General features: G+C 43.0%; 1 protein-coding gene across 3 annotated transcripts in view; it reads right to left on the bottom strand.

Moving 5' to 3' along the window:
• KLF12 (Kruppel like factor 12) overlaps positions 1-24188 on the bottom strand; it is a 236330-nt gene that overhangs the window by 37575 nt on the left and 174567 nt on the right. For 2 of the 3 annotated variants that reach the window (XM_033147970.1, XM_033147971.1), the window contains exon 5: positions 22719-22778. The exons of the other annotated variant lie outside the window; for it this stretch is intronic. In XM_033147970.1, the coding sequence (XP_033003861.1) occupies positions 22719-22778 (60 nt within the window). The remainder of the gene's footprint in view (positions 1-22718; positions 22779-24188) is intronic. 3 annotated transcript variants of the gene reach the window in all.

Here is a 24188-nt window from a genome sequence, read left to right as displayed (position 1 = left end):
TTTTTATCTTGTGAACCGCCCTGAGATCTTCAGACGAAAGGCAGTATATAAATTTAATAATAATAATAATATTTGAGACTCAAGCTGGCTCAAGCGTAATCTCAGGGGCAGGTGAAGGGTGCAAATGTGATTCTATGCTGCAATTCCACAAAAGCAAAATAAATAATAGAAGGGATCTTAACAGAAGCTTGGAATTTTGCATTACAGCATGGCCTTATAGCATATGCACATGCTATACATATGCACACTGTATTTAAACAAATTATGACAGAACAACATTCTATTTACTCCCTTTTTCTTATGTTAATAAGGCCTTAAGTCCCAACTAGAGAGCAGCTGTTAACTGTCACAAATATTATTCATAGCTATTACTCCAAGTCAGAGAATGACTGGGAAAGGGGAAACCGAAAACGAACTGGGAAATGAAGTTCCGGATTTATTATCAAATCCACAATTTCCTATCGACTGCAAGGCTGATTCAAGCATCTAAGATTGACAGCTGTCCAAGAATAATGCGTGTAACAGGGAATGGCAAAGCTACTTAATGTAAGGGCTATTTACTTACATTAAACCAGAGGTGGTAAATTTGAACCTATAAAAGTTGCTGGGGGAGTTGTAGTCCATCGACATATGCAGGGCCATATGCTCTCCACGGCTGCATTACATCAAATGATGGCTTGTATGCAGATGAAAAAGTCAGAGAACAAGCGCAAGAAACTTACTATTCACTTCACATCTCCTGATCAGTGAAGTTAATTTCACATATTCCGCGATGAGCTGTCAAGCGATGGTCACACATGCATGTGTGAACCAATCCAATATTACAAAACTCACATTTACTTAAAAAGTTGTTTTTAGTTTGTGAAGTTTTATTACTCCTCATTAAAAGTTCAAGCTACATTCAAACAAAACCCTTTTGAGGTTTTTTAAAATTAAATTTTACAACCAAGGGGAATGATTTTATTTTAATGAAATAAATAAAGTGTATGCATTACAAAGGGACAAAAAAGGGACGTGTGTGGCGCTGTGGTCTAAACCACTGAGCCTTGGGCTTGGGGTTTGAATCCCCACAACGGGGTGAGCTCCCATTGCTTGGTCCCAGCTCCTGACAACCTAGCAGTTCGAAAGCACGCCAAAAAAAGTGCAAGTAGATAAATAGGTACCACTCCGGCGGGAAGGTAAACAGCGTTTCCGTGTGCTGCTCTGGTTCGCCAGAAGCGGCTTAGTCATGCTGGCCACATGACCTGGAAGCTGTACGCTGGCTCCCTCGGCTAATAGAGCAAGATTAGCGCCACAACCCCAGAGTCGTTTGCGACTGGACCTAACAGTCCGGGGTCCTTTTACCTTTACCTTTTTAAGCATTACAAAGCGTACATTGGGGCATTCCTTGACACAAGCTTATATCCTCATTATTCTCTGCGGGTTAGCCACATGTTTATTAATGTGAGGAAGGTCAGAAGAAATTGCCAATAAGATTTTGTGAAAAGATATTTAAACGTCAGAAGCAACTGATGTGCAGAATTACGCTAACAGCCAAAACTAATAAATCAAATGCATAAGCTACCAAGCCAAAGGCAGCCGACCACAAGATTTAGCAGTCAGTTGTTGTGACAGGTGTCTATCAACATATATATTCTTTGTTATATACAAGTGGATTTACTATCTATTGTCCTCACCTGCAGTATATCAAATCTAAGGTGCCCAGCATTCAGACAAGGCTTGTTGATTTGGAAAGAAATCTGAACATTCTGCAGGGACAGAAACTACTGAACAAAATGTATGTTTATTACCATTTTAAGCACATAAAAATCTAATTCTATATAGATGAAGCACGATAATTAGGGTTCCTATCTTAAAAGCAGCAGACAGAGAAACTCTTAAGGGAAAGACAAGGCTGGTTTTCTCAGACTACACAAGCTGGGTAAGTTCACAAAGCAAACCCTGAATACCTGACTCAAGACAGCGCTCCTTTCTCATCAAGGGAAATATTCATCTGCACCAAGAATGCCATCATCATACAACAAGGAAACAGCCTCTAGACAATAGGGTCTTTTAGATAGATCCAGTATACTAAATTCTTTCCATGCAAAGGGAACTATGCACTAACAGGTCATAATTATTGACTCAAATATTTCTAACAGGAGGCTTTTTAAAACAAGCTTTTTGTCAAAAACACAGATGGAGTGAGATCTTCCAGGAAGAAAAACAGGAAAACTTGGTCTAGTGGCACTTAACCCTTTGCAGATGCCAAGTTGCTCATAAAAAGGGATTCCACAGAGCTCCACAAACATCTCTCCTAACTGGGAGAAGTGGCAACAAAATGGCAACTGTGATTTGAAACAATAATAATAATAATCCAATTTCACATATATGCATATGTGGTCTAAACTGCCAGGGAACTGACCAGGAACGAGCCACAGACCAAGTGTGTGGAAGGCCTTTTTCTAAAATGGACGCCTTGTCCAATTGACGCCTTGGACATGTCTGCCTTACGTTATGTGTCGAAACAAAATAATTCCAGTAGCACCTTAGAGACCAACTAAGTTTGTTCTTGGTATGAGCTTTCGTGGGCATGCACACTTCTTCAGATACACTGAAACAGAAGTCACCAGACCCTTAAATATAGTGAGAGGGTGGGGAAGGGTATTACTCAGAAGGGTGGTGGGAATGGGTGATTGGCTGATAGGTGTGGAAAACCTGTTGATGTTTACCACACCTATCAGCCAATCGCCCTCTCACTATATATAAGGGTCTGGTGACTTCCGTTTCAGTGTATCTGAAGAAGTGTGCATGCCCACGAAAGCTCATACCAATAACAAACTTAGTTGGTCTCTAAGGTGCTACTGGAAGGATTTTTTTTATTTTATTTTGTTTCGACTACAGCAGACCAACACGGCTACCTGGCTGCCGATGCTTAAAAAAGTATGAGCCAGTCCTGAGATTATATTATGGGAGACGACCAAACAACGTCTTGCCATGGCATACATAATACAAAGCAATGGCTAAATGTTACACAACACGGCAATGTTGCTTGCTTCTTTCTCAAAGAGCAGGCTGAGAAGACCGAGCCTATCTTCTTGGGCCAATACCAAACCTAGGTGGCATCATCTGAGCACGAAGGGAATTTTGATGTGTTTCTGAAATGTGCTCTCCATTCTAAATTCTGTGGTATGCAAGAGAATTAGAACCAGTTCTCACTTTTCTCCAGTTGCATCTGGTTCAAGGAAGGCCTTTTTCTAAAATGGGCCTGGCAGCCGATCAATTTTCTTTTGCACCTTTGAATCGCAGGAGCCAGCCAGATGCCTTCTCAGTCAGCCTTGTCTTTTGCTGCAGCTACTGGAGGGAGAGCGAGCAAGAAGGGAGGGGCACCCCGGGGTGAGGGCAAAGTTAAACTACACTGGGTTAGCAATGAAAATGGGTGATCAGTGTAATGAGATAATTCTATTACCTTTGTGTTCAAGCAATTTAGCCTCGATTGTTGCTGACCTTTGGTGATTGTGAGCACCACTGAAGCACAATACAATCCGTTTAATAATAAAAAAATAAAAAAAATGTGCCAGTTTTGCCTGGTATTATTTGTATGCACACCCACAAAGTGCTCTCCCTGCCTCTTTTGCCTCTGTAGGTCCAGTAAACGTTATTTTTGCAACATTTATGGACTTTTCACATTGACAGCCCAGCCAAGGAGCTCGAGGTGGCACACATTGGGTTGTACCATTTTACCGCCACCTGTGTGAGGCAGGGGGTTTATTCGGGGAACACCCTGGCAGAGCGGGGATCTGAACCCAGGTCTCCCCAAGCGTAGCCTGAGATAATTCCTCGCAAATGTGTCATTTTCACCTGCTTCAAGCAACCAACGATGTCACCTCTGACTGAGCTGAGGTGAAAGCAGACTCTGTTTTATGCATACATGCTTCATATTACCTTCCTGTGGCTGTGAACTTAGTCAGGGTTTCTCCTACTATGTCACCCAAACCTGGGCAAACCATGGTTTGTCTCATTCCAGACAAATCACAAGTCAATGTTCCTTCCTTCCTTCCTTCCTTTTTTTTTTTTGAAATAATTTTTATTTGATTTCTACAAATTCATTCACACAAAAAGTATTATCACAAATACAGGTAGGTAGCCATGTTGTTGGTCTGCCATAGTCAAAACAAAATAAAAAATAAAAAAATTCCTTCCAATAGCACCTTAGAGACCAACTAAGTTTGTTCTTGGTATGAGCTTTCGTGTGCATGCACACTTCTTGTGCCTCTAAGGTGCTACTGGAAGGAATTTTTTTTTATTTTTTATTTTGTATTATCACAAATGTTAAACTTTACCCAAGATTCTTCCGAATCTCAAGACTTCCCTCCTCCCCTCCGTGGGTTCTTTAACTAACTTTTTAAACTGCATATTATGAATCTGTCTAGTTTATCATCCTCCATTGTATCCAAAGTCTAGTCATTGCAAGAGTTATTTAAATCCTGCCAAAGAGTTCACGTGTTTACAGTGGTCTTTCAAGTACATTGTATATTTATCCCATTCCTTGTTGAAGTTTTGATCCTCCTGATTTCTCAGGTTCATCTTGTCATCTCTGCATAGTCCAATAATTTCATCTGCTAGTCTGCCCTAGTAGGTATCTTTGTCGTCTTTCCATCTCTGGGCAAGAAGCATCCTTGCAGCTTACTAACCATGGCTTACTAACCATGGTTTATCTGGAGGAGACAAACCATGGAGTTTGGCTTCAGATGACACACTAAGCTAAACCACGACTTAGCTCTCAGCAGTACCGTGGGGCTGGAAGAGGAGCAAAACGGCTATGACCTCTATTCTGGGAGCCCTCACACTAATCCATGGTTTGGCTTGGTGTTACATGCAAACCAGGTCAATGAATCAGTATTCTCCAAAATAACCTTGGATGGGCCAATCTAAGGCCAAAATAAACTTGATGGGCCAATCTAAGACCATGTTCGAAGTAAAGGGATGGGACTTCTTTCCCCCCATGCCACCATAAACACACACATAGCTGGCTATACTGAAAATTCCATACTTTTAATTCCAGAACGGGAAGCAGGAGACGAAGTGTAGCAAACATTTTATATATGGCCTAGAGACTGTCCCTAATGTACGTCATGGTTTTCCTTCTTTGCCCTCACAGGGCGGAACCCTCGCTCGTTCATAATTTCTGCCATTAATTCTCACGATGGTTCCACAGTGGGGATTAATTGACTTTCTTTTGAGGGCAAAGAGAAAGGAAAATGGTGCGGAGAAGAGACTGAATGGAAGGGAGCAAAATTAAGGCCATTAGTTTGGTGAGGTATTGAGGGTGTGCAAGATATTTGGTGCACCTCTGTTTAACATATCTTATTTGAAGAGCTCCCATTCATACAAAGAAAACGATAAGAAACAAGCGGTCAGTTTTTGTGACCTTTGTTTGCTCAGATTTACAATCACTTCTTGCAAGCCCAGGAATTCTTATTGTATTGCCCGCTAGTCTCTCTGTTGCCAACTGCCCTGACAAAGAAATCTCATTCCACAACTGTTCTTTACATCCTAATCAGTGATGTTGCACTTCATTGCTTCTAATAACTGCTCTAATATTTCCACTCAAAATTCTACCTAATTATATATTGCGACTGTGTTCTCAACACAAGCCATTTGATACAGATTAACCCGCTGGGGTGAATACTTTGCAGAAACTACCTTTAAACGCCTTTTCAAAGTAAAATGATACCAGTTTGAAACAGATCGAAGGTTAACTTTTCAACTAAAAGTGTAGCAAACACATAAATAACCGGGGTATCGCTTGGGGCAGGGAAGGAAACTGTGGGGAGGGGCGATGAAATGGAATGGGTGAAAGTTTGAAAAGAAGCCCTCCACAGTAGAGGGCGTATTGACTTTTCCAATTTTCTAATTCCAAAAATGAGGGGTGGTAGAAAGTTTTAACACAACTTGGGAATTCAAAAGATATTTTGGTTGAATTAATAAAATTTAGTGGTAAATAAAATGTGTGTAAATGTTGCATGGAGATCATTAACAATGATTGCCAAGTTCTTTCAGTTATATTATGTATTAATATTATCATCTGTATTGATATAATATACATATTTTATATGAGCTGACACTCTCAGAAGGTAAAATTAAAAGCCTTTGGTTTTCTGAGAGCAGTTTATTTGAGGCTTAATCAAATGTAGACTTGCCAAGCTAAATGTTGTCCGATCACAGAAAATAATAGCAGATCTGATTCCCCGCCCTGCAAAATATGTATTTTAAGACCCCCTCATTGAAGAAATCTGCAAAAATTAAGTTTCACCCCGTAGTCCACACAGCAACAGTTTATCTTTCCAATGCCAATTTGAGTCCTTCTGTGCTTTCGCTTATGCAGTCAAAAACAAACCACACATCTTTTTGTTGATATGGATTTAAAGGGGGGTTTAGACCACATTCTGGTCCATTGGGTGGGGTTGATTTCGTATCCTATGTCGTCCTCCCATTGTTTTTTGATTGTGTCTAGGGAGTTCGTGGAATTTTTGAGTAGTATTTTGTATATTGCGGATACCAGCCCTCTATCGCTTCCCTTTGTCATTAGGATGAGGTTTTCGAAGGCTGTCAGGGGTCTGGTTGCTGCTGATTTTACTGTTGGATTGTTTAATATGGCATGTAGTTGGTGTTGTGTTAACCAGGGCATTTGGGTGTCTTCTAATTTGTCCTGTATTTCTTGTGTCGACAGAGGTTTGTTGTTTTTATAAAAGTCTATTAGGCGATATAAAACTAACTTACAGGTGGTATCTAACGCCTAGAAAATTAGCGCTAATACGCCCAGGAACCTCACCAAAATGCTGGAGAGGGTGCACCTCCACAGGCACATACTTCCACATGTGGTGGGAGTGCCCCAAAATCCAAACATTCTGGACAACAACCACACGAGAAATATGTAAAATAACCAAGCAAGTGTTAGAAATCACCCCAGAATTGGTCTTACTAAACATTTTCCAAGACAATAATGCCCATTTACAACACAAAGAACTCATAATCCATCTACTCTCAGCATCCAGAAACATCATAACCAGACACTGGAAAGACCTGTCAGGAGTAAACATGGACCAATGGTACCAAGCAGTATGGGAAACAGCCCTACTAGAAAAACTAACCAGTAAGCTGAAACTGACACGGGGACAAACTGAAGAAGACACCTTCACCCCGGTATGGTTCCCCTTCATCACATACACAGCCCAACAAGACAATGACAAAAATCTACCGACAGCATACAAATCAATATGGTTAACCTGACCCAAAATACCCACCAACCCCACTCACACAAGAAACCAAAGATCACCACAGCCAACCACAAACGAACAACCACATCCCAAGCCAACTCCGACCTCTCTCACCGCCAAACGAGCACAAGCAAACAACAGAGAACCTACATTAACAATGCTGACACCAAACCCTACTCATAGCAAGTAAAAAAGAAACACAGTCACCCCACCCCACCTACCTCCCCGTCCCACCCACTTCTTCCCCCTCCCCCCTTCTTTTCTAATGTCTCACGAACACAGACTTATAAAAATGTTATATGGTAAAATTTGAGAGAGACATTGTACTACCTTTGAAAATCTTAATAAAAATATATTAAAAAACAAACAAACAAACCACACATGTGCAATAGGGGAGAGTCAGCCAACTTAGGGTCTACCTATAGAAATCTCAGCTGGGTGGTGGTTACACTGGGGGGAGAGTTCCTGGCCCGTCCAGCACACCACTAGTGAAGACTGCTAATGACACTGATGCCAGCCACCATTTTTGTTTTGAGTTATTATGAATCTCCTGTTTAAGATGAGGGCTGCAAAATATATCTGCCCTCCAGTTCAATTTTATTTTGCCTAACCCACATTCCAAATGTCAACAGCTCCCCTAGTGTGTCTGAGCATTTCATGCCAGTGAATTATTATGGGGCTGTTCTGAGCCCTCACCCGCAATGTTAGGTGTTTTTGTCTTCAGATATTTCTGTGTGTTGTTGTTGTTCAGTCGTGTCCAACTCTTTGTGATCCCATGGACCAGAGCACGCCAGGCACCCCTATCCTCCACTGCCTCCCACAGTTTGGCCAAACTCACGCTAGTCGCTTCGAGAACACCGTCCAACCATCTCATCCTCTGTCTTCCCCTTCTCCTTGTGCCCTCCATCTTTCCCAACATCAGGGTCTTTTCCAGGGAGTCTTCTCTTCTCATGAGGTGCCCAAAGTACTGGAGCCTCAACTTCAGGATCTGTCCTTCCAGTGAGCACTCAGGGCTGATTTCTTTAAGGATGGATAAGTTTGATCTTTTTGCAGTCCATGGGACTCTCAAGAGTCTCCTCCAGCACCATAATTCAAAAGCTTCAATTCTGCGGCGATCAGTCTTCTTTATGGTCCAGCTCTCACTTCCATACATTTCTACGTGTACCTCAGGTTAACCCAGAGTTTTCTGGTGCTTTTCTCTCATGCGTCAGTGGTGTGGTATTGGTCCGTTAACACGGGAAGACTCAAATCGGTATGACCATATAAGTGATTCATATTGCTATACCCCATTTTTTTTGAAAAAAATGAAGCGATTCATTTAAATATGGACACCCTTGGATTCTCTCACAATTCCTGCCGATTTCCTGAGGATACTCTCATCATGTAAGAGTTTGTAAGAAGGGAGGAAATAGGAAAATTCCCTACCTATGGGTGAAGGGGGGGGGGGAGCTCTGATCAGTGTTCAGCATCAATAAAACGGCACTGAAGTTCTGAAGTCATTGATTCTAACATGCAAAGCAGTGCCCTTAATTTCAAGGTGCAAGTTTGTTGAGCTCAAGAGTTATATACTGAAATCCAGAAGATGGTTTCAGTATGTTTTCATATTTGCAGCTGAATGCCAAGCCAAGTTAATTCTGTAAATTAAGAGCAAGGAGTCTGGGTAGTCATCACTGACTAAACTACTGCTCTCTTGCAGGTTTTACTCAGTAAATATATATATATATATATATATGTGCACATTACAGAAACGAATGTCATGATGACAGATGGGATAGGAATGTTCCTCTAGACCAGCATCATTTGCTGTTCCCATTTATACAACCAATTCACCTATTTACCCCACCACAAAACACACAAAAAATGGGCACACAGTACTCATTGCCCCCTTCTCACACAGTTGCTCATACGCACAGACACACAAACACACATATATTGCATGTATTTAGTAATTCCATTCATGCTGATCTCACTTATATACACGTGTGTGACATACAAACACATTTGTGAGAAGCAAAGCTACAGGGAACCAGGCAGAGGGCCTTCTCGGTAGTGGCGCCCGCCCTGTGGAACGCCCTCCCATCACAGGTTAAGGAAATAAACAACTACCTGACATTCAGAAAATACCTGAAGGCAGCCCTTTTTAGGGAAGTTTTTAATGTGTGATATTTTTGTATTTGATTTCTGTTGGAAGCCGCCCAGAGTGGCTGGGGAAATCCAGCCAGATGGGCGGGGTACAAATAATAAATATTATTATTAATATAAAAGCACTGCAGAATTGTAAAACTGGCTTCTAGGCTTAACTTCTGTTTCAAAATATGTTTTCATCTCTTGAGTAAGCTAAGCAGTAGGAGACAGAGAAGTGGGAAAATATAGCTGGTCAGGTGGATCAGTGCTGAACTGCTTAACAGGGACCCATTATCTCTAGCCATGAGGTCCTGTAAAGGCCAGATATTTTGTTCTTCATTCTAATATTAGATGAGCACATGTAGTTAGTGAGAGCCAGATAACCAGCCGAGGCCCTGAATTAAAACACCCCAGCAACAAAACAAATGAATTGGCCTGAAATGAATTGCATCATAGTATTAAACCAATTTTAATAATGTGATTTGAGCACCAGTACTCTCTGCAATTCCTTTTTTTTTCCTTTTTAAATATCCATAATGGGTAATTGAGCAGATGCTATTCTGCAGCAGCTAATAGAATTTGGTTCCACCTCCTTAAAAGGACCAACTACCGTTTCCCTTGAAGACTGCAGTGCATCTCTGCACTTCAACAGTTCACCCTCTCCCTGCAATTCCCTTTATCTATATTCTTCTCCAGTGGCTGTTTGGTGTCTGCTGCAACTGAGCTGCTCTGCACAGATTTTATTCTCAGTGTGTGTGTGGGGGGGCCCTCTGTGTGTGTTAATTATGCAGAGAGATGGAGACGAGCCAGACAGCCCCTCTGGTGAACTGTCTCATGCATGCATGGCCTACTTCCTGCTGTTTTGCTGCTAGAGGGATCACCTGTTGGTTTTGGCATCCGTTCAAACCGAGGCCTAACGGAAATGACAGAATCAGCTAGAAATGAGAGCCAGCCTCAACTCCAGCTACACCCCACCACCAAAACACGCGCACGCCAAGGGAAGCGCAAAAACAGACGATTGCTGAGTGACCGAGCCATTTCGTGCAGGAGCTAAAAAGGGAGGAGGAAATGGCAGAGAGAAATGAAATGTTTGCAAGAGACGGTACCTTATATCTGGCTTTAGTCTTTGCCTGAGAGACGCAAGTAGCAGCAATCTCAGCAATTCCTGAGGTGTCATGGCCTCCCCGTTCCCACAAACGGATGGCTGAGAGGGTTAATTCCCAACCATCACCGCCACCCCCTCATGCAAATCCTTCCAGGAGTCACCCATCTAGCTTTTACACACAGACGCTTTCTCGCCTTGCTGTCTTCGGGAATATAACATTCTAGCTGCCCCAGAAAACCAGCTGCACAACTAATAAGGACTTACTACTGTCATGGAGGAGGGATAAGGAAAACTTAAATCTCCTGAAATGTCCTCATCGGCTCACCTATTAAAGGGTGCAGGAACCCCGTCACCCTGGTTGGCAGAGATCTGGGTCGCCCCAGTTGGCACAGAAAGGCAATTACTAAGGAGAAGCCGGCGATTATACGCTTTAACTCTGAAAGCCAAGAACGGCAAGTTCCCCAGGATCTGCTCATTAGCCGAAGGTATAAAAACAACCCCGTCGTAATTTGCAGTGCAATTTCTCCGATCCGTTGAGACACATTTGGGCAGAACAATCGATGCAGACTTTCTGGTGTGGTTTAATGCATTTTCAAAAAGGGCTCCTGCACAGTTGGCGGCATTTCCCACCCAACACGCCTACATCAGCTTACTAAAAAAAAAAAAAAAAAAAAAAGTCACAGGAAGATGCCAAAAACGAATGCTTACTAAAATAATAAGAAAAGGCCAAAATTACTTCTCAAAACAGAAGGTTCTTCATTTCTCTGCAGCAACAGAACGGTGCCCTCGAGGCTGCTTCTTTCAGCGAAAATGCTTCATGAATATTCAATGAATATTCGGTCCCACGTTTTCATACTGGGAGCCTATGTAGGTCTTTCAAGACTGGTGTTATATGGTCTTGGCGGCCGCTCCAAGTCACCAGTCTAGCTGCTGCATTCTGGATTAGTTGTAGTTTCCGGGTCACCTTCAAAGGTAGCCCTACGTAGAGTGCATTGCAGTAGTCCAAGCGGGAGATAACCAGAGCATGCACCACTCTGGCGAGACAGTCCGTGGGCAGGTAGGGTCTCAGCCTGCATACCAGATGGAGCTGGTAGACAGCTGCCCTAGACACAGAATTGGCCTGTGCATCCATGGACAGCTGTGAGGCCAAAATGACTCCCAGGCTGCACACCTGGCCCTTCAGGGCAACAGTTGCCCCATTCAGGACCAGAGAGTCCCCCATACCCGCCCGTCCCCTGTCCCCCCCCAAAAAACAGTACTTCTGTCTTGTCAGGATTCAACCTCAAGGTTTTACCTTGAGAGGGAGTCTAAAAATGCTTCAATAACTAAATTAAATGAAGGGAACTCTCAAATTCCCTAGGCCTAGAACACAAGTTAAGAACCATTGATCGAAATGATAGACAAATTAGGCTAGCACTGCACACAGTGCTGTTGCCAAAGATGGCACAGAATATCGGCTTTACTTTAGTTTGGTTTCCTCATTTAAATTCCTAGCTCTCTGCAGGCCCTGGGGGCGGGAACAGTAGCAGATCTCACGGTACGGCTGTACCGATTACCGGTACCTGACTGCCCTTTGGCCCGGTTGCTGCTGCATACTGGGGTGGAAAGTTGAGAGAGGCTGGCGTGATGCAAATATACCAGCTGACCCAATCTGGTGCTCTCTCAAGTGGATGGTATCAGGAACAGAGAACCCTCGTCTTATATCAGGGAACGGGGAGGGACGTATGCGGCAAGGTAAACAGGACCCAAACCGTAGAACAACACAGGAACAAAACCACTGGGGACAACAAAACCAGCTCTTCTGCTAGCATGCTGATTTATACTCCCCCCTTTCCCAAGATGGCGTGATGCCATTTGTTTCTTTAACATTCACCAACCACACCTTGAGCCAAAAGGTTTTAGGAGGTAGCATTAAATCTTAAGATCAAACTTGCACATCTGCCTGGAAATAATTTTTTCCCCCCAGTTTAAATTTAGCCAGCAAAGCAAAAGCGAGACCACGTTTTTGCAGCTAAATAGCAAGTGGCAGCCTTGAGAATCTTCAAGGTGATGGTGTTGCCTTTGGGGAACTGATAATGCTTTAAAGACTAGCGTTGCCTGTTGGGACGTTTACTAGTTCCCCCACGACTCAAAAAATATCCTGAGTTTCCCATACTCTCTTCTGACGGGAAAACATTTCCTGTAAAAGGGTGCTTCTGCCTACTGCTCAGAAAAGTGGGGAGTACAAAACAATATTCTAAATTTAAAGTGGGATGGGTTTACTAAATTAATACACTAATAGGTTATTTAGGAATAAGTGATATTTAGCGACAAAGGGAATCAGTACGACCTTGACTGCAAAGGGCTGGCCGTTCAGTATAGATGTAACTTATTGGGTGATTTTGATAGATGTATATTTCCTGATATTGCCAGTAATGGTAGGGCAATTTTTAAATTTGATTTTAATAATACATGGGGCCGCCTATTATGTTTGGTCATGTTTGACCATTTGTGATTTAATTATTGGATTCTGGAATGGCCAGCTGGCTGGGCAATAAACTTGAAAATAGTACAATGAAGCTAGCACTGGCAAATCGCAGAGCACCAAACAATGAGCTGTTTGGGCTAAATTTAAGGGCCGAACCATCCATTACATGCAAACATGTGTAATAGAACCCCAATAGCTGTTTCCCAATAGCTGAGAGCGCAAAATATGGTCTGAAGCTCAACATCAAAAAAACTAAGATCATGGCCCCTGGTCCCATCACCTCCTGGCAAATAGAAGGGGAAGAAATGGAGGCAGTGAGAGATTTCACTTTCTTGGGTTCCATGATCACTGCAGATGGTGACAGCAGTCACGAAATTACAAGACGCCTGCTTCTTGGGAGAAAAGCAATGACAAACCTAGACAGCATCTTAAAAAGCAAAGACATCACCTTGCCGACAAAGGTCCGTATAGTTAAAGCTATGGTTTTCCCAGTAGTAATGTACGGAAGTGAGAGCTGGACCATAAAGAAGGCTGATCGCCAAAGAATTGATGCTTTTGAATTATGGTGCTGGAGGAGACTCTTGAGAGTCCCATGGACTGCAAGAAGATCAAACCTATCCATTCTCAAAGAAATCAGCCCTGAGTGCTCACTAGAAGGACAGATCCTGAAGTTGAGGCTCCAGTACTTTGGCCACCTCATGAGAAAAGAAGACTCCCTGGAAAAGACCCTGATGTTGGGAAAGATGGAGGGCACAAGGAGAAGGGGACGACAGAGGATGAGATGGTTGGACAGTGTTCTCGAAGCTACTAACATGAGTTTGGCCAAACTGCGAGAGGCAGTGAAGGATAGGTGTGCCTGGCGTGCTCTGGTCCATGGGGTCACGAAGAGTCGGACATGACTGAACGACTGAACAACAACAGCTGTTTCTTTCATTTGTTTCTTAAAAAGAGAAGCTTTGGATGTGGGACCTTTGAAATAAATAAGTCACAGCTTAACTCTTTCTCTGTCTTCTTTTTCACTGCTCCAAATTAACACAAAGTTTCCTTATTTCCCTCCCACTTCTTGGTTTCCCAATATGTGTTAGTTCCTGCAAATGGCCTGCCGTTTCTCAGCTCCAAATCGCTACCTCCCCAAATAGCTTTTCTCCTTAAAATAAATGGCCAGTGAGGTTTTAGTTAAGACAGGTTTGTGTACAACATGCAGTCAGACCTCCTGGGGAATTTGTGGAGTTCTGAGCTCAATCACAGCAGAATTGAGTGTCTCATCTACAATATTAAACCCCTTGCCCAGACATACACACATCTATAGGTCCTGCCCGTTAAGTATCCTTCTTTGATTAGTTGCCGTTACCGATAATGAAATCCGATACGCAGTTACACATAATGAAATCCTGTTAATCTCTTATTCCAGCAGAGTAAGTCAAACACTGGTGTTAAGTATCCAAGATGGCACAATCAATCCTGATCAAGCCCTCATATTCCTGGATCTCTTTATGCTTAAAACGAGTCAATTCAGGTCTCTTTCAGTGCACAATTGCACAATTCGTCTTGCTTTGTTGGTATCTCGTTCCTATCCAGCAACAGGTTCTTTGGAGTCTTTTGCGGGGGGGGGGGATGTTTCAAATCAAGCATGTAAATACGTTTTATTCCTTGATGCTTGTTCATGCAGCATCATTAATCCTCAGCATGAAATCGATAGGCTTAAAATGCTTAATCACATCAAAATGCAACGTACAAATCCACACCGATGACTTTTTGTGTAGTAGGGATGGAGATAAACAGCATTTCTAGGAAGCCTGTCTTCTTCTCATCAGGGGAAAAAAATACTCAAGGCTATATGAAGAATGTAAATAGTTTCTCTTTCTCACATTCATTCTGTAGCATTATCTGTTAAGGCCGGCTCCAGAGACACAACACAACCCTTAAAAATGGATGCATTTTCACTGTGGGTGTATTTGTGTCAGGGGTGGTCCGTCCCGTGTTCCATAATGGAGGGGGTGACAAATTATCAAGGAACAATTTTTTTTGAATTTTTTTTGAAAATGCCTGCTCCGAAGGTCTTATCTTAATATACTAGGGATTATATAGCTATATATGAAATTTCATGCATATCGGTTAATATCTTGACCCTCCTCCACTAAAATAGCTGTTCACTTGGCTGTTTTCCTATGTCGTGAAGGCTGAAATGTCAGTTCAGAGAACACTTGCTGTTTCCAACCCTAACCCTGTGGAAAGCCATCTAATTAGACTTTAATTTGATTTTGAGATGTTTTTAGGAGGTAATTTAATTATTGTTTGATTTTATACCAATGTTATGTATCTGATGTTAGCCACCCTGAGCCTGACTTCGGCCAGGGAGGGTGGGATATAAATAAAAGGTTTTATTATTATTACTTGTTATTAATCCTTTGTAAGAAAATATGAAATAACGTAAAACCATTTTTTTTTGGGGGGGGGAATCAATGGGGGGGTTGACAAGAAATTTTCCACACCGGGTACCACCTGACCTTCCCATGCCTCGGGGGGGGGGGCAAAAATTTTTTGTCCCCAGGTACCAATTTACCTTGCTACGCCCCTGATTTGTGTAGAATATTGCTTTGGCTCTACCATCACAGAACTGACACTCTTTCATCTAGGGATGTCCAACATCTGTAGTCTTGACCACTGAACTTTTCGGACAATAATTCAAGATGAGGGGGTTGAGAGGTATATTTTGTGGGTCTGCAATACTTACAAGCACAATCTTATGCATGCTGAGTCAGATGTAAGCGACATTTCACTCAATAGTATTTACTCTCAGGCAAGTGTAAAGGATTGCTTTTGACTGATTATACATATAGAGTTACCATTTTTTTGCTCCATAAGACGCACTTTTTTTCCTCATGAAAAGTAAGGGGAAATATCTATGCGTCTTATGGAGCAAATGGTGGTCCCTGGAGCTGAATTGCCCAGGGGCCAAAAGGGAAAAGGGGGTGTTGAAAGGACCCCGCTCAGCAGCTGATCAGCAAGAGATCGGGAGAGAGATAAGAGTCCCGGCTTTTCAGCCCCGCCCTCCATTGCTGAATGTACTGCAAAGGGAGGTTGTTTGTTTCCCCAGCGACATGTGACTGGCTGATTAGATTATCTGTCTGGAAACTGTAGAAAAGGCTCCCTTTCCTTTAGTAGCTGCAGAAATGTGAGTTGAACCCCATAAAAACGGGGCTTTTCCTCTTTGCTTTTCCCCCTTTGCAAAAGAAGCTGCAAAACGTTTAGCTGATCCTGAAGAAACCAGGGCTTTTCCCTTTGCAAAAAAGCTGCAAAACTTTTAGCTGATCCTCAAAAAACCAGGGCTTTTCCCTTTGCAAAAAAAGCTGCAAAACTTTTAGCTGATCCTCAAAAAAAACCCAGGGCTTTTAGAGGAGGAAAACCAGAAAAAATATTTTTTTTCTTGTTTCCTCCTCTAAAAACGAGGGGCGCCCTATGGTCCGGTGCGTCCTATATGGAGCGAAAAATATGGTATTTTCCACTGTTTTCATGTACAGAATTGTTTTTACGTATGGAACTGTTTTTAGCTGTTTTTATTGTTGATGTTTCTGTTATGAAAAGGCTCTGAGATATCTTATGGGAAGTGATTCATAAATGGAATCAAATAAATAAATAAATACACTCAATATTGATTAATTGGTTAGATTCATTTTCAAAAAGCGTGTCAGTACAGTCAGACTGAATGTTAAGTACAATGTTCATGCAATTAAAAGCATGGATGAACATGAATGAGTGGATGCAGGGAGGGGAAAGGAAACCCAGCCAGATGGGCAGGGTAGAAATAAATAAGTAAATAAAGAAGTAAATAAAGAATTTAAGAAGGGTGTTGAAAAAGGTAAGCATTATCAGTGTAAACAAAAGCAGAATACACACACGCACACACACACACAGAAACAGATATATATATGAGAGAAAATGTAAGTAATTTCACCTTAGACTTAGAAAATATTATTTAACAAGGTCATTCAAACCAAGCAATGCATCCAACCCACAACTGTTTCCCTTTACATGAAACCCCAAAGACTGCTCCACAGCTGCCAGTCAGAGAGTAAGCCAAGCTGTGATCCAAGAAGGCAACAACAGGCCCTCATGTCAACGTGCAAAAGCTACATTCTAGAATTTGGCACCTGGATTTTCCAGCTGCCAGGCACAGCCCATCTGGCAAAAGGGAGCTTGCTGTGTGGCCAAAGGAAAATCAGAAAGAAAAGGAGGCTGCAAGAGCCAAACGAATGCCAGGCAGAGAGCAGAAAGGGCGAAGGAGCAATATGAACCTTGTGACATTTATAAAGCATTGATTGGGGATTCATTATCATACATTTTTTTTTTTAAAAAAAAAAATCAACCCTAGTGTGGGTCTCTGCAGACAGGAGCAACCTTGCTTCTCAAAAGCTAGGGGTCACTTGGGGCAACAGTGGTAGGAAATAGGTCTGTTGATTCATTCAGAAACATGTAGGAAAGTCTCTTAAGCCAGGAGTGGCCAACTCCCAAGAGACTGTGATCTACTCACAGAGTTAAAAAGTGGCAGTGATCTACCCCCTTTTTTGGGGTTCAGGTCAAAGTTGTTGAGCTTTTTTAGGAAGGAGGAAGGCCCATGGGGCGGTTCGGGTCAAAGTTGTTGAGTTTTTTCAGGGAGGAGGTAAAATGTTGAGCTTTTTTTTTTTTAGGGGCGCCACAGTTGTTCAGCTTCTTTGGGGGGAGCCAATGATCTACCAGTGATCTACCGCAGACGTCCGGTGATCTGCCAGTAGATCATGATCTACCTGTTGGACATGCCTGCTCTAAGCTATGCACAGAATGTAATTATACATAAAACCAGAAAAACTGTTAAAAAAACAAGTATACATAAAAACACAGATAAAATCAGCAAAACTTTCCCCAAACAAATATGCATAACTAAATTTTGCGTCTGGTTAAGGCTGCTGAAATAAAAAGTCTTGAGCATGTGTCTCAAACAATATCGCAAGGACACCCGCCTAAGCCCTTCATCCCAGATTGCTACTCTTTACTTTCTTCCATAAATCAGTATTTGCCATTCTTATGGAGGATAGTGATCTATTACACTTGGAAACGATAGCTGTGGTTAGGGCAAAATCCGCCCATCGCCCCTGACACTGCGAGACCCAGTCAGTCTTTACTGACAGGCATGTGTGCAATGTATGGGTACACATTGCAGTCCCCGAGGGTCCTTGCATTGCAATTCCTGCTCATGAAACCCTCCTCCATAATGACAAACATTAGTAATAAATCAGTAGTCCACATCTAACCACACAACTCTGCAAATCACCTACTTCGCTACCCTACTGTTCCCTCTCCTTAAAAAACAACAACAATAATTTTCTAGTTACAGGTGGGTAGCCGTGTTGGTCTGCCATAGTCGAAACAAAATAGGAAATTCTTTCCAGTAGCACCTTATAGACCAACTGAGTTTGTTCTTGGTATGAGCTTTCGTGTGCATGCACACTGAAGAAGTGTCTGAAGAAGTATCTGAAGAAGTGTGCATGCACACGAAAGCTCATACCAAGAACAAACTCAGTTGGTCTCTAAGGTGCTACTGGAAAGAATTTCCTATTTTGTTTCAATAATTCTCTAATACCATATTCATTTAGCTTCATCTAATATTGCTCTGAAAGGGCAACAAAGCTGCATGGCCAAGAAGAAAGGAGAAACTATATTTCAGACGTCATAGGAGCATGTAAAGAACATGTTCCAGGTACATCTGTAGCAGTTCTAACCCCCCTGCTGTTCATTCTCCACTAAAGGATGGGTACTGCACATTAGACATGGCACCAGAAAGACATGCTACATCCATGAGCATAATTCTAGCTTTAGATAATTTAAGTTTTTGCGAGTCCGACCCCAAAAATGATGAAGCAGAAGACGTTAAGAAAGAATAGGGCAGACCGGCGTTTTAAGGATAGCAAAACAAAACTGTACTTTCAGCACACTGAAAGTAACGGATTCTCCAAGATGACTCATACAGAACTGGGTAGGGTCAACGACTTATCTATCAAGACCCACTAAAAACTCTCTGACAGGAGAACAGCACCACTGAACACATCTGCCAGTTTTCATGTGATCCATCCATATCAAAACACCTGCTATATTAGGTATTGGCAGAGCACCCATGACTGGGAGGAGGACAACCAACCACATCCAAGCAAAGCAACACAAAATGTCCTTTCACTTTATCAAGAACTAGTGCCCTGAGTGGTATGGACCTTGCAACTAGCTCTTAACGAAGCCAAATGTTTGCTTATTCTCTGCTGAAAGCATGTACGTGTCAGTCTGCAGAGAAGAGCTGATGGATGGACTCTTCACCTTGTCTTCTGCCTGCTACTTTCTCCCTGCGACATCTTTCGGCTGCTTTTCTCCACTCAACACACACATGGCAACAGAATTGGGGGGGGGGGTTGCAAGGGGGGGATTTCCACCAGGGAGAAGAGTCAAACACTTGCTGTTTTTCTTCTACAAATCCCGTCTTTGCATATGTGGCTTTGACGTTCTGCCACTGCAGCTTGGGTCTCAAAGAGAAAACACAAATTCTCTCCCCAAGCGGGGAAAAGATGTATGTATGTATGTGTATATAGATTTAGATAGATTTATGTGTGTGTGGATGAGTGAGAGATTAGAACTTCTAAGCATGCTTCAATAATATCTCCTTGTGGCCAGTTATGACAGACTAACATGGATGGTGAACCATCAAAATTCCACTGTCTCAATTCTCACGTTTCTACTTTCATGTGGGCTGGAAGTTTATACGTACAGCTGTTGACCAGGATTTAAACTGAACTTTCATTGGACCTTAACCTGACAGTCAATACTGCAGTCAGCACATTGTCATTTAAAGCAACAAAAGGCAAGACAAACATCAACAGTTACAGGCATCTGCAGCCACCTGAAGTTATGTCGCTGCTTGCAACACTCCAAACTACTCAAGTATGAAAGCACCAAACACCAAAACTGACACTTGGCTTCAGTGTATGCCAGTAGGCACCTGCAATTGTCTGTATGCTGTCAGCATGTGTGGCCAGTTTCTGTTGCAATCTCTGCAGCTGTTGGAAGTTGCAAGGTTGGATTCCTAAGGGACATGCAGGTCCTTGCACCCCAGTGGCCACAAATGGACTAAACAGGCTTAAGTAGAAGAGCAATTCTACAAGGTCAAAGCACGATGCCAGCCAGGCTGAAATAATTCACCTATGTCAGGCACAGGCAAACTTGGCCCTCCAGATGTTTTGGGACTACAACTCCCATGATCCCTAGCTAACAGGACCACTGGTCAGGGACGATGGGAATTGTAGTCCCAAAACATCTGGAGGGCCAAGTTTGCCTATGCCTGACCTACAGGTACATGGTGTTGTACACAGCAGGCTTCATTTTTAAAACTGAGCCACTGCTTGTGTAACATTAGGTGCCGGTCTGGCTTTCTAGCACGATATGTATAGCAGCTAGGGTCCAGATTCAGCACCAACACTGCAGCAACTTTGGGTCTTTCTGATCTCCTGGGAAGTCAAGCACATATGATGACATCAGTTTCAATGAATGCAGATTAAGGTTAAGGGGCACAGATTCACGGGGGACAACATCTGGCTAAGGCTCACACTTCATACTTTGTGCCAGGGACATTGCTGCCACCACCAAAGGAAAGGGCCAAAGTTCAGTGGCAGAGTGGCAGAGCACACATGCTCTGCATGTGAAAAGACCCAGGCTCAATCTCTGGCAACCCCAGGCAGGACTGAGAAAGCCTCATCTCTGAAACCTTGAAGAACTGCTTCCAGTCAATGGAGACCAGGAGTGGGGAACCTGTGTCGCTCCAGAGGTTGGTGGAAGTCCAACTCCCATTATCCTTGACTACTGGCCATGTTGGCAATGGTTGATGGGACCTGGAGTCCAACCGCATCTGGAGGTCGACAAGCAAGTCATCCATTGTGTAGACCAGGGGTTGTCAATCTGGTCCCTACCGCCCACTAGTGAGCGTTTCAGGATTCTAGGTGGGCGGTAGGGGGTTCTACGGCATAAGCTGAATCCTACTTCCATCGAGCACTGGCGGGTGGTACAGAAATTTTACCATCAAGAAAGATGCATTAGTGGGCGGTAGGTATAAAAAGGTTAACTATCCCTGGTATAGTCAGAGTGATGGAGCAAGGGTCTGGCAGACAGCTTCCTTTGTTATAACAAGACAAATTCTGGATAGGGATCCATTCATGTGAGGCAGCTCCTATGTGGTTTATACTGGTTCCAACCATCCCAACAAAGTCATCCCAAAACAAAGGCTTTTGCTGGCATGATGGAAACCAGCCCGATCCCTGCTGGAGATGCTTCACACAACTGCCTTCCAATGGGGACAGAAACACATAGTATTTGCTTTCTCAATGACAATCACATACCGTATTTTTCGCTCCACAAGACGCACTTTTTTCCTCCTAAAAATTAAGGGGAAATATCTGTGCGTCTTATGGAGCAAATGGTGGTCCCTGGAGCTGAATTGCCCAGGGGCCAAAAGAGGATCATGCTTTTTATTTTACAAAGAGAAAAGGGGGTGTTGAAAGGACCCCCCTCAGCAGCTGATCAGCAAGAGATTGGGAGAGAGATAAGAGTCCCGGCTCCCTTTCAGCCCCGCCCTCCTTTGTTGAATGTGCTGCAGAGGGAGGTTGTTTGTTTCCCCAGTGACATGTGACTGGCTGATTAGATTATCTGTCTGGAAACTATAGAAAAGACTCCCTTTCCTTTAGAAGCTGCAGAAATGTGAGTTGAACCCCATAATAACAGGGCTTTTCCTCTTTGCTTTTCCCCCTTTGCAAAAAAGCTGCAAAACTTTTAGCTGATCCTCAAAAAAACAGGGCTTTTCCCTTTGCAAAAAAAGCTGCAAAACTTTTAGCTGATCCTCAAAAACACAGGGCTTTTAGAGGAGGAAAACCAGAAAAAAAATTCCTGGGTTTCCTCCTCTAAAAACGAGGTGCGCCCTATGGTCCGGTGCGCCCTATGGAGCGAAAAATACGGTGCAATGTGTGAAGCAGCCCTCTGGTGGGCAGATGAAGTGCAAATGAAGTGTTGTGTACCTGGTGATAAAAATACTGAATGTGAGCTGACTGGCAAGCAAGGCTTCCTTCTCCAATCTACTTGTGTTCAATGTCCACAGATGCAGAGTTTGGCCACCTAACTGGACGGCAGCAATTTTGACACATCGGGCCTGCAGAACGTGCTACCCTCCATGATGAATGGAGCCCCCCAGGTGCTTAATAGCCCGCCCCCCACCTGTTTCTGTAGACTCAGGCAGGCTGGATGAATTGGATATTTGCCATGCCCCGGAGGGCTGCTTTTGAGTAGGTGAACCCCAAGCTGTGCAGGCTGGCGCTACATTTTGTTCATCTAAAGCAGGGCTAGGCAAAATGGTGGCCCCCAAACATTGTTGGATGCTCTCACCATACCTGATCAGTGGCCAGGCTGGCTGGGGTTGATGGGAACCGTGGTCCAACAATATCGGGAGGATATAATGTTGGATCCCTTAGAGATTTTTGGATACCAGTGGGGCCCCCCCCCACACCCGCTTTCTAGTGAAGAGGAAAACAATGCAGCAAAATACGGAAGTGCTAACTTTGCACCTTCCCTCCAGAAATCCTTTGTTTTGTTTTACAGTGGTCAGCCACGTGACAGAGGGAAATAAGACAGAAGCAAACGGCTTCCCAGAAATTTCAAGCACACAATATCAACATTATATAATGCACAATAAAATACTTCATACCTGGAGTTGAAAAAACGAAAAGTGTTAACAGCTGACCTGGCACAGCCCCACATGCTCTCTCTGGAAATTGAACACAGACAATTAGCAATTTTAAGATACCCCAAAGAACGTCAGAGGGGGGGGGTAGACAACAGGGAGGGAAACGTACAGGGGGGGGGAACACCACAGCCCCAACAACAAGCACAGACAGCCTACGTCTAAGATTTTGTATTCTTCCACCTGAAATTCACCCGGAGCAGCATTGAAACAGTGATGGATTTAATCTTACAGGGACAGAGTCCATAATTTAAAGTGTTTTTTAAAAAATGATAGCTATGACTTCTTTTTCAATGGAAACATCTGACATTTATTTCCACTACATTTGCTGTTAGGATTTAGGGTTGTCGTCAGCTAAGTCCTACTTAGAGTAGACCCACTCCATTTAGTCTGCTAGGAGCAGGACTACACTTGGAACCAGATAACCAAAATTAGGAATATAAGGGCACAATTCCTGCCTTTTCCTCTTAGTACTCCACTGTGCTCCAGCTATTGCAGAGTATGGAAGGTTGTCCTGCTTCCATTCCAGCCCAAAGCTCCTGTGAGGAATTTACTTGAGCTTGAAGCTCAAGGTAAATTATGAGCTGGGACCTGGGATGGGGCGAAAAGCAGGAAGCATTCTGGGTAGTGGCCAGCATCCTACTCTGCATGCTTGCCAAAGAGGTATTCTGGGGAGGGACTGTGACCTAGTTTAAAAAATAAAATATTTCTCAGGTTGGCAGAGTTTATGCAGAAATTCACAAATCCAGAATTTCAGCAGCTCTGAGGGAAAAGGCAGAAATAATGAAGCATAACGACAGGCACTTTATGAATAATAATAAAACGATATCGGCACTGAAGTGAAATACCGGACCATGTTTGCTTTTTGACCACACAAATGAAAACGCTAGTTTGGAATTTAAACGTAGCGATTTCACAGAAAAGAGGTGTACAAGTTTCAACAATAAGTATTTCAGAAACAGGCTCCTGCGTTAACTAAGTAATCTTTTTCCGTCTTAATTTGCAATGTATGAAACGTCCCTTCCAACCCTATGATTCTATGGTATCTATGATTCTGGAAGAATTCTGATCATCTGCATTATTGGCTAGGAAATGCGATTCATTCAGTTGCAAAAATGAACAGTTATACCATTTAAAACAGCAGCAGCAGCAAGAACAACAATAACTTGCAAGTGGTCTGCAAAACCTCATGCCTATCTGCTTGGAATATTATTCCATGGTTTTTTTTCTGAAGGAGGCATGCATTAAGCCACTGGAAACTACATGGGAGATTTTGAAGATATTATAGAAATAGGGCAGCATGGAGGTAGGCATGCCATACGTCAGGAAAATGTCCTGGTTTTCGGGTGTAAAAATGGCGTCAGGGAAAACCCGAATGTATGGCAATGCGATGAAAAAAGAAGTGGAAACAGCTCCAAAAGCTTAAAATCAACT

This window comes from Lacerta agilis, chromosome 4 (assembly GCF_009819535.1).
Source record: "Lacerta agilis isolate rLacAgi1 chromosome 4, rLacAgi1.pri, whole genome shotgun sequence".
Lineage (NCBI taxonomy): Eukaryota > Metazoa > Chordata > Lepidosauria > Squamata > Lacertidae > Lacerta > Lacerta agilis.
Note: the sequence above shows the minus strand (reverse complement) of the source record. Positions and strands in the feature narration are given on the sequence as shown.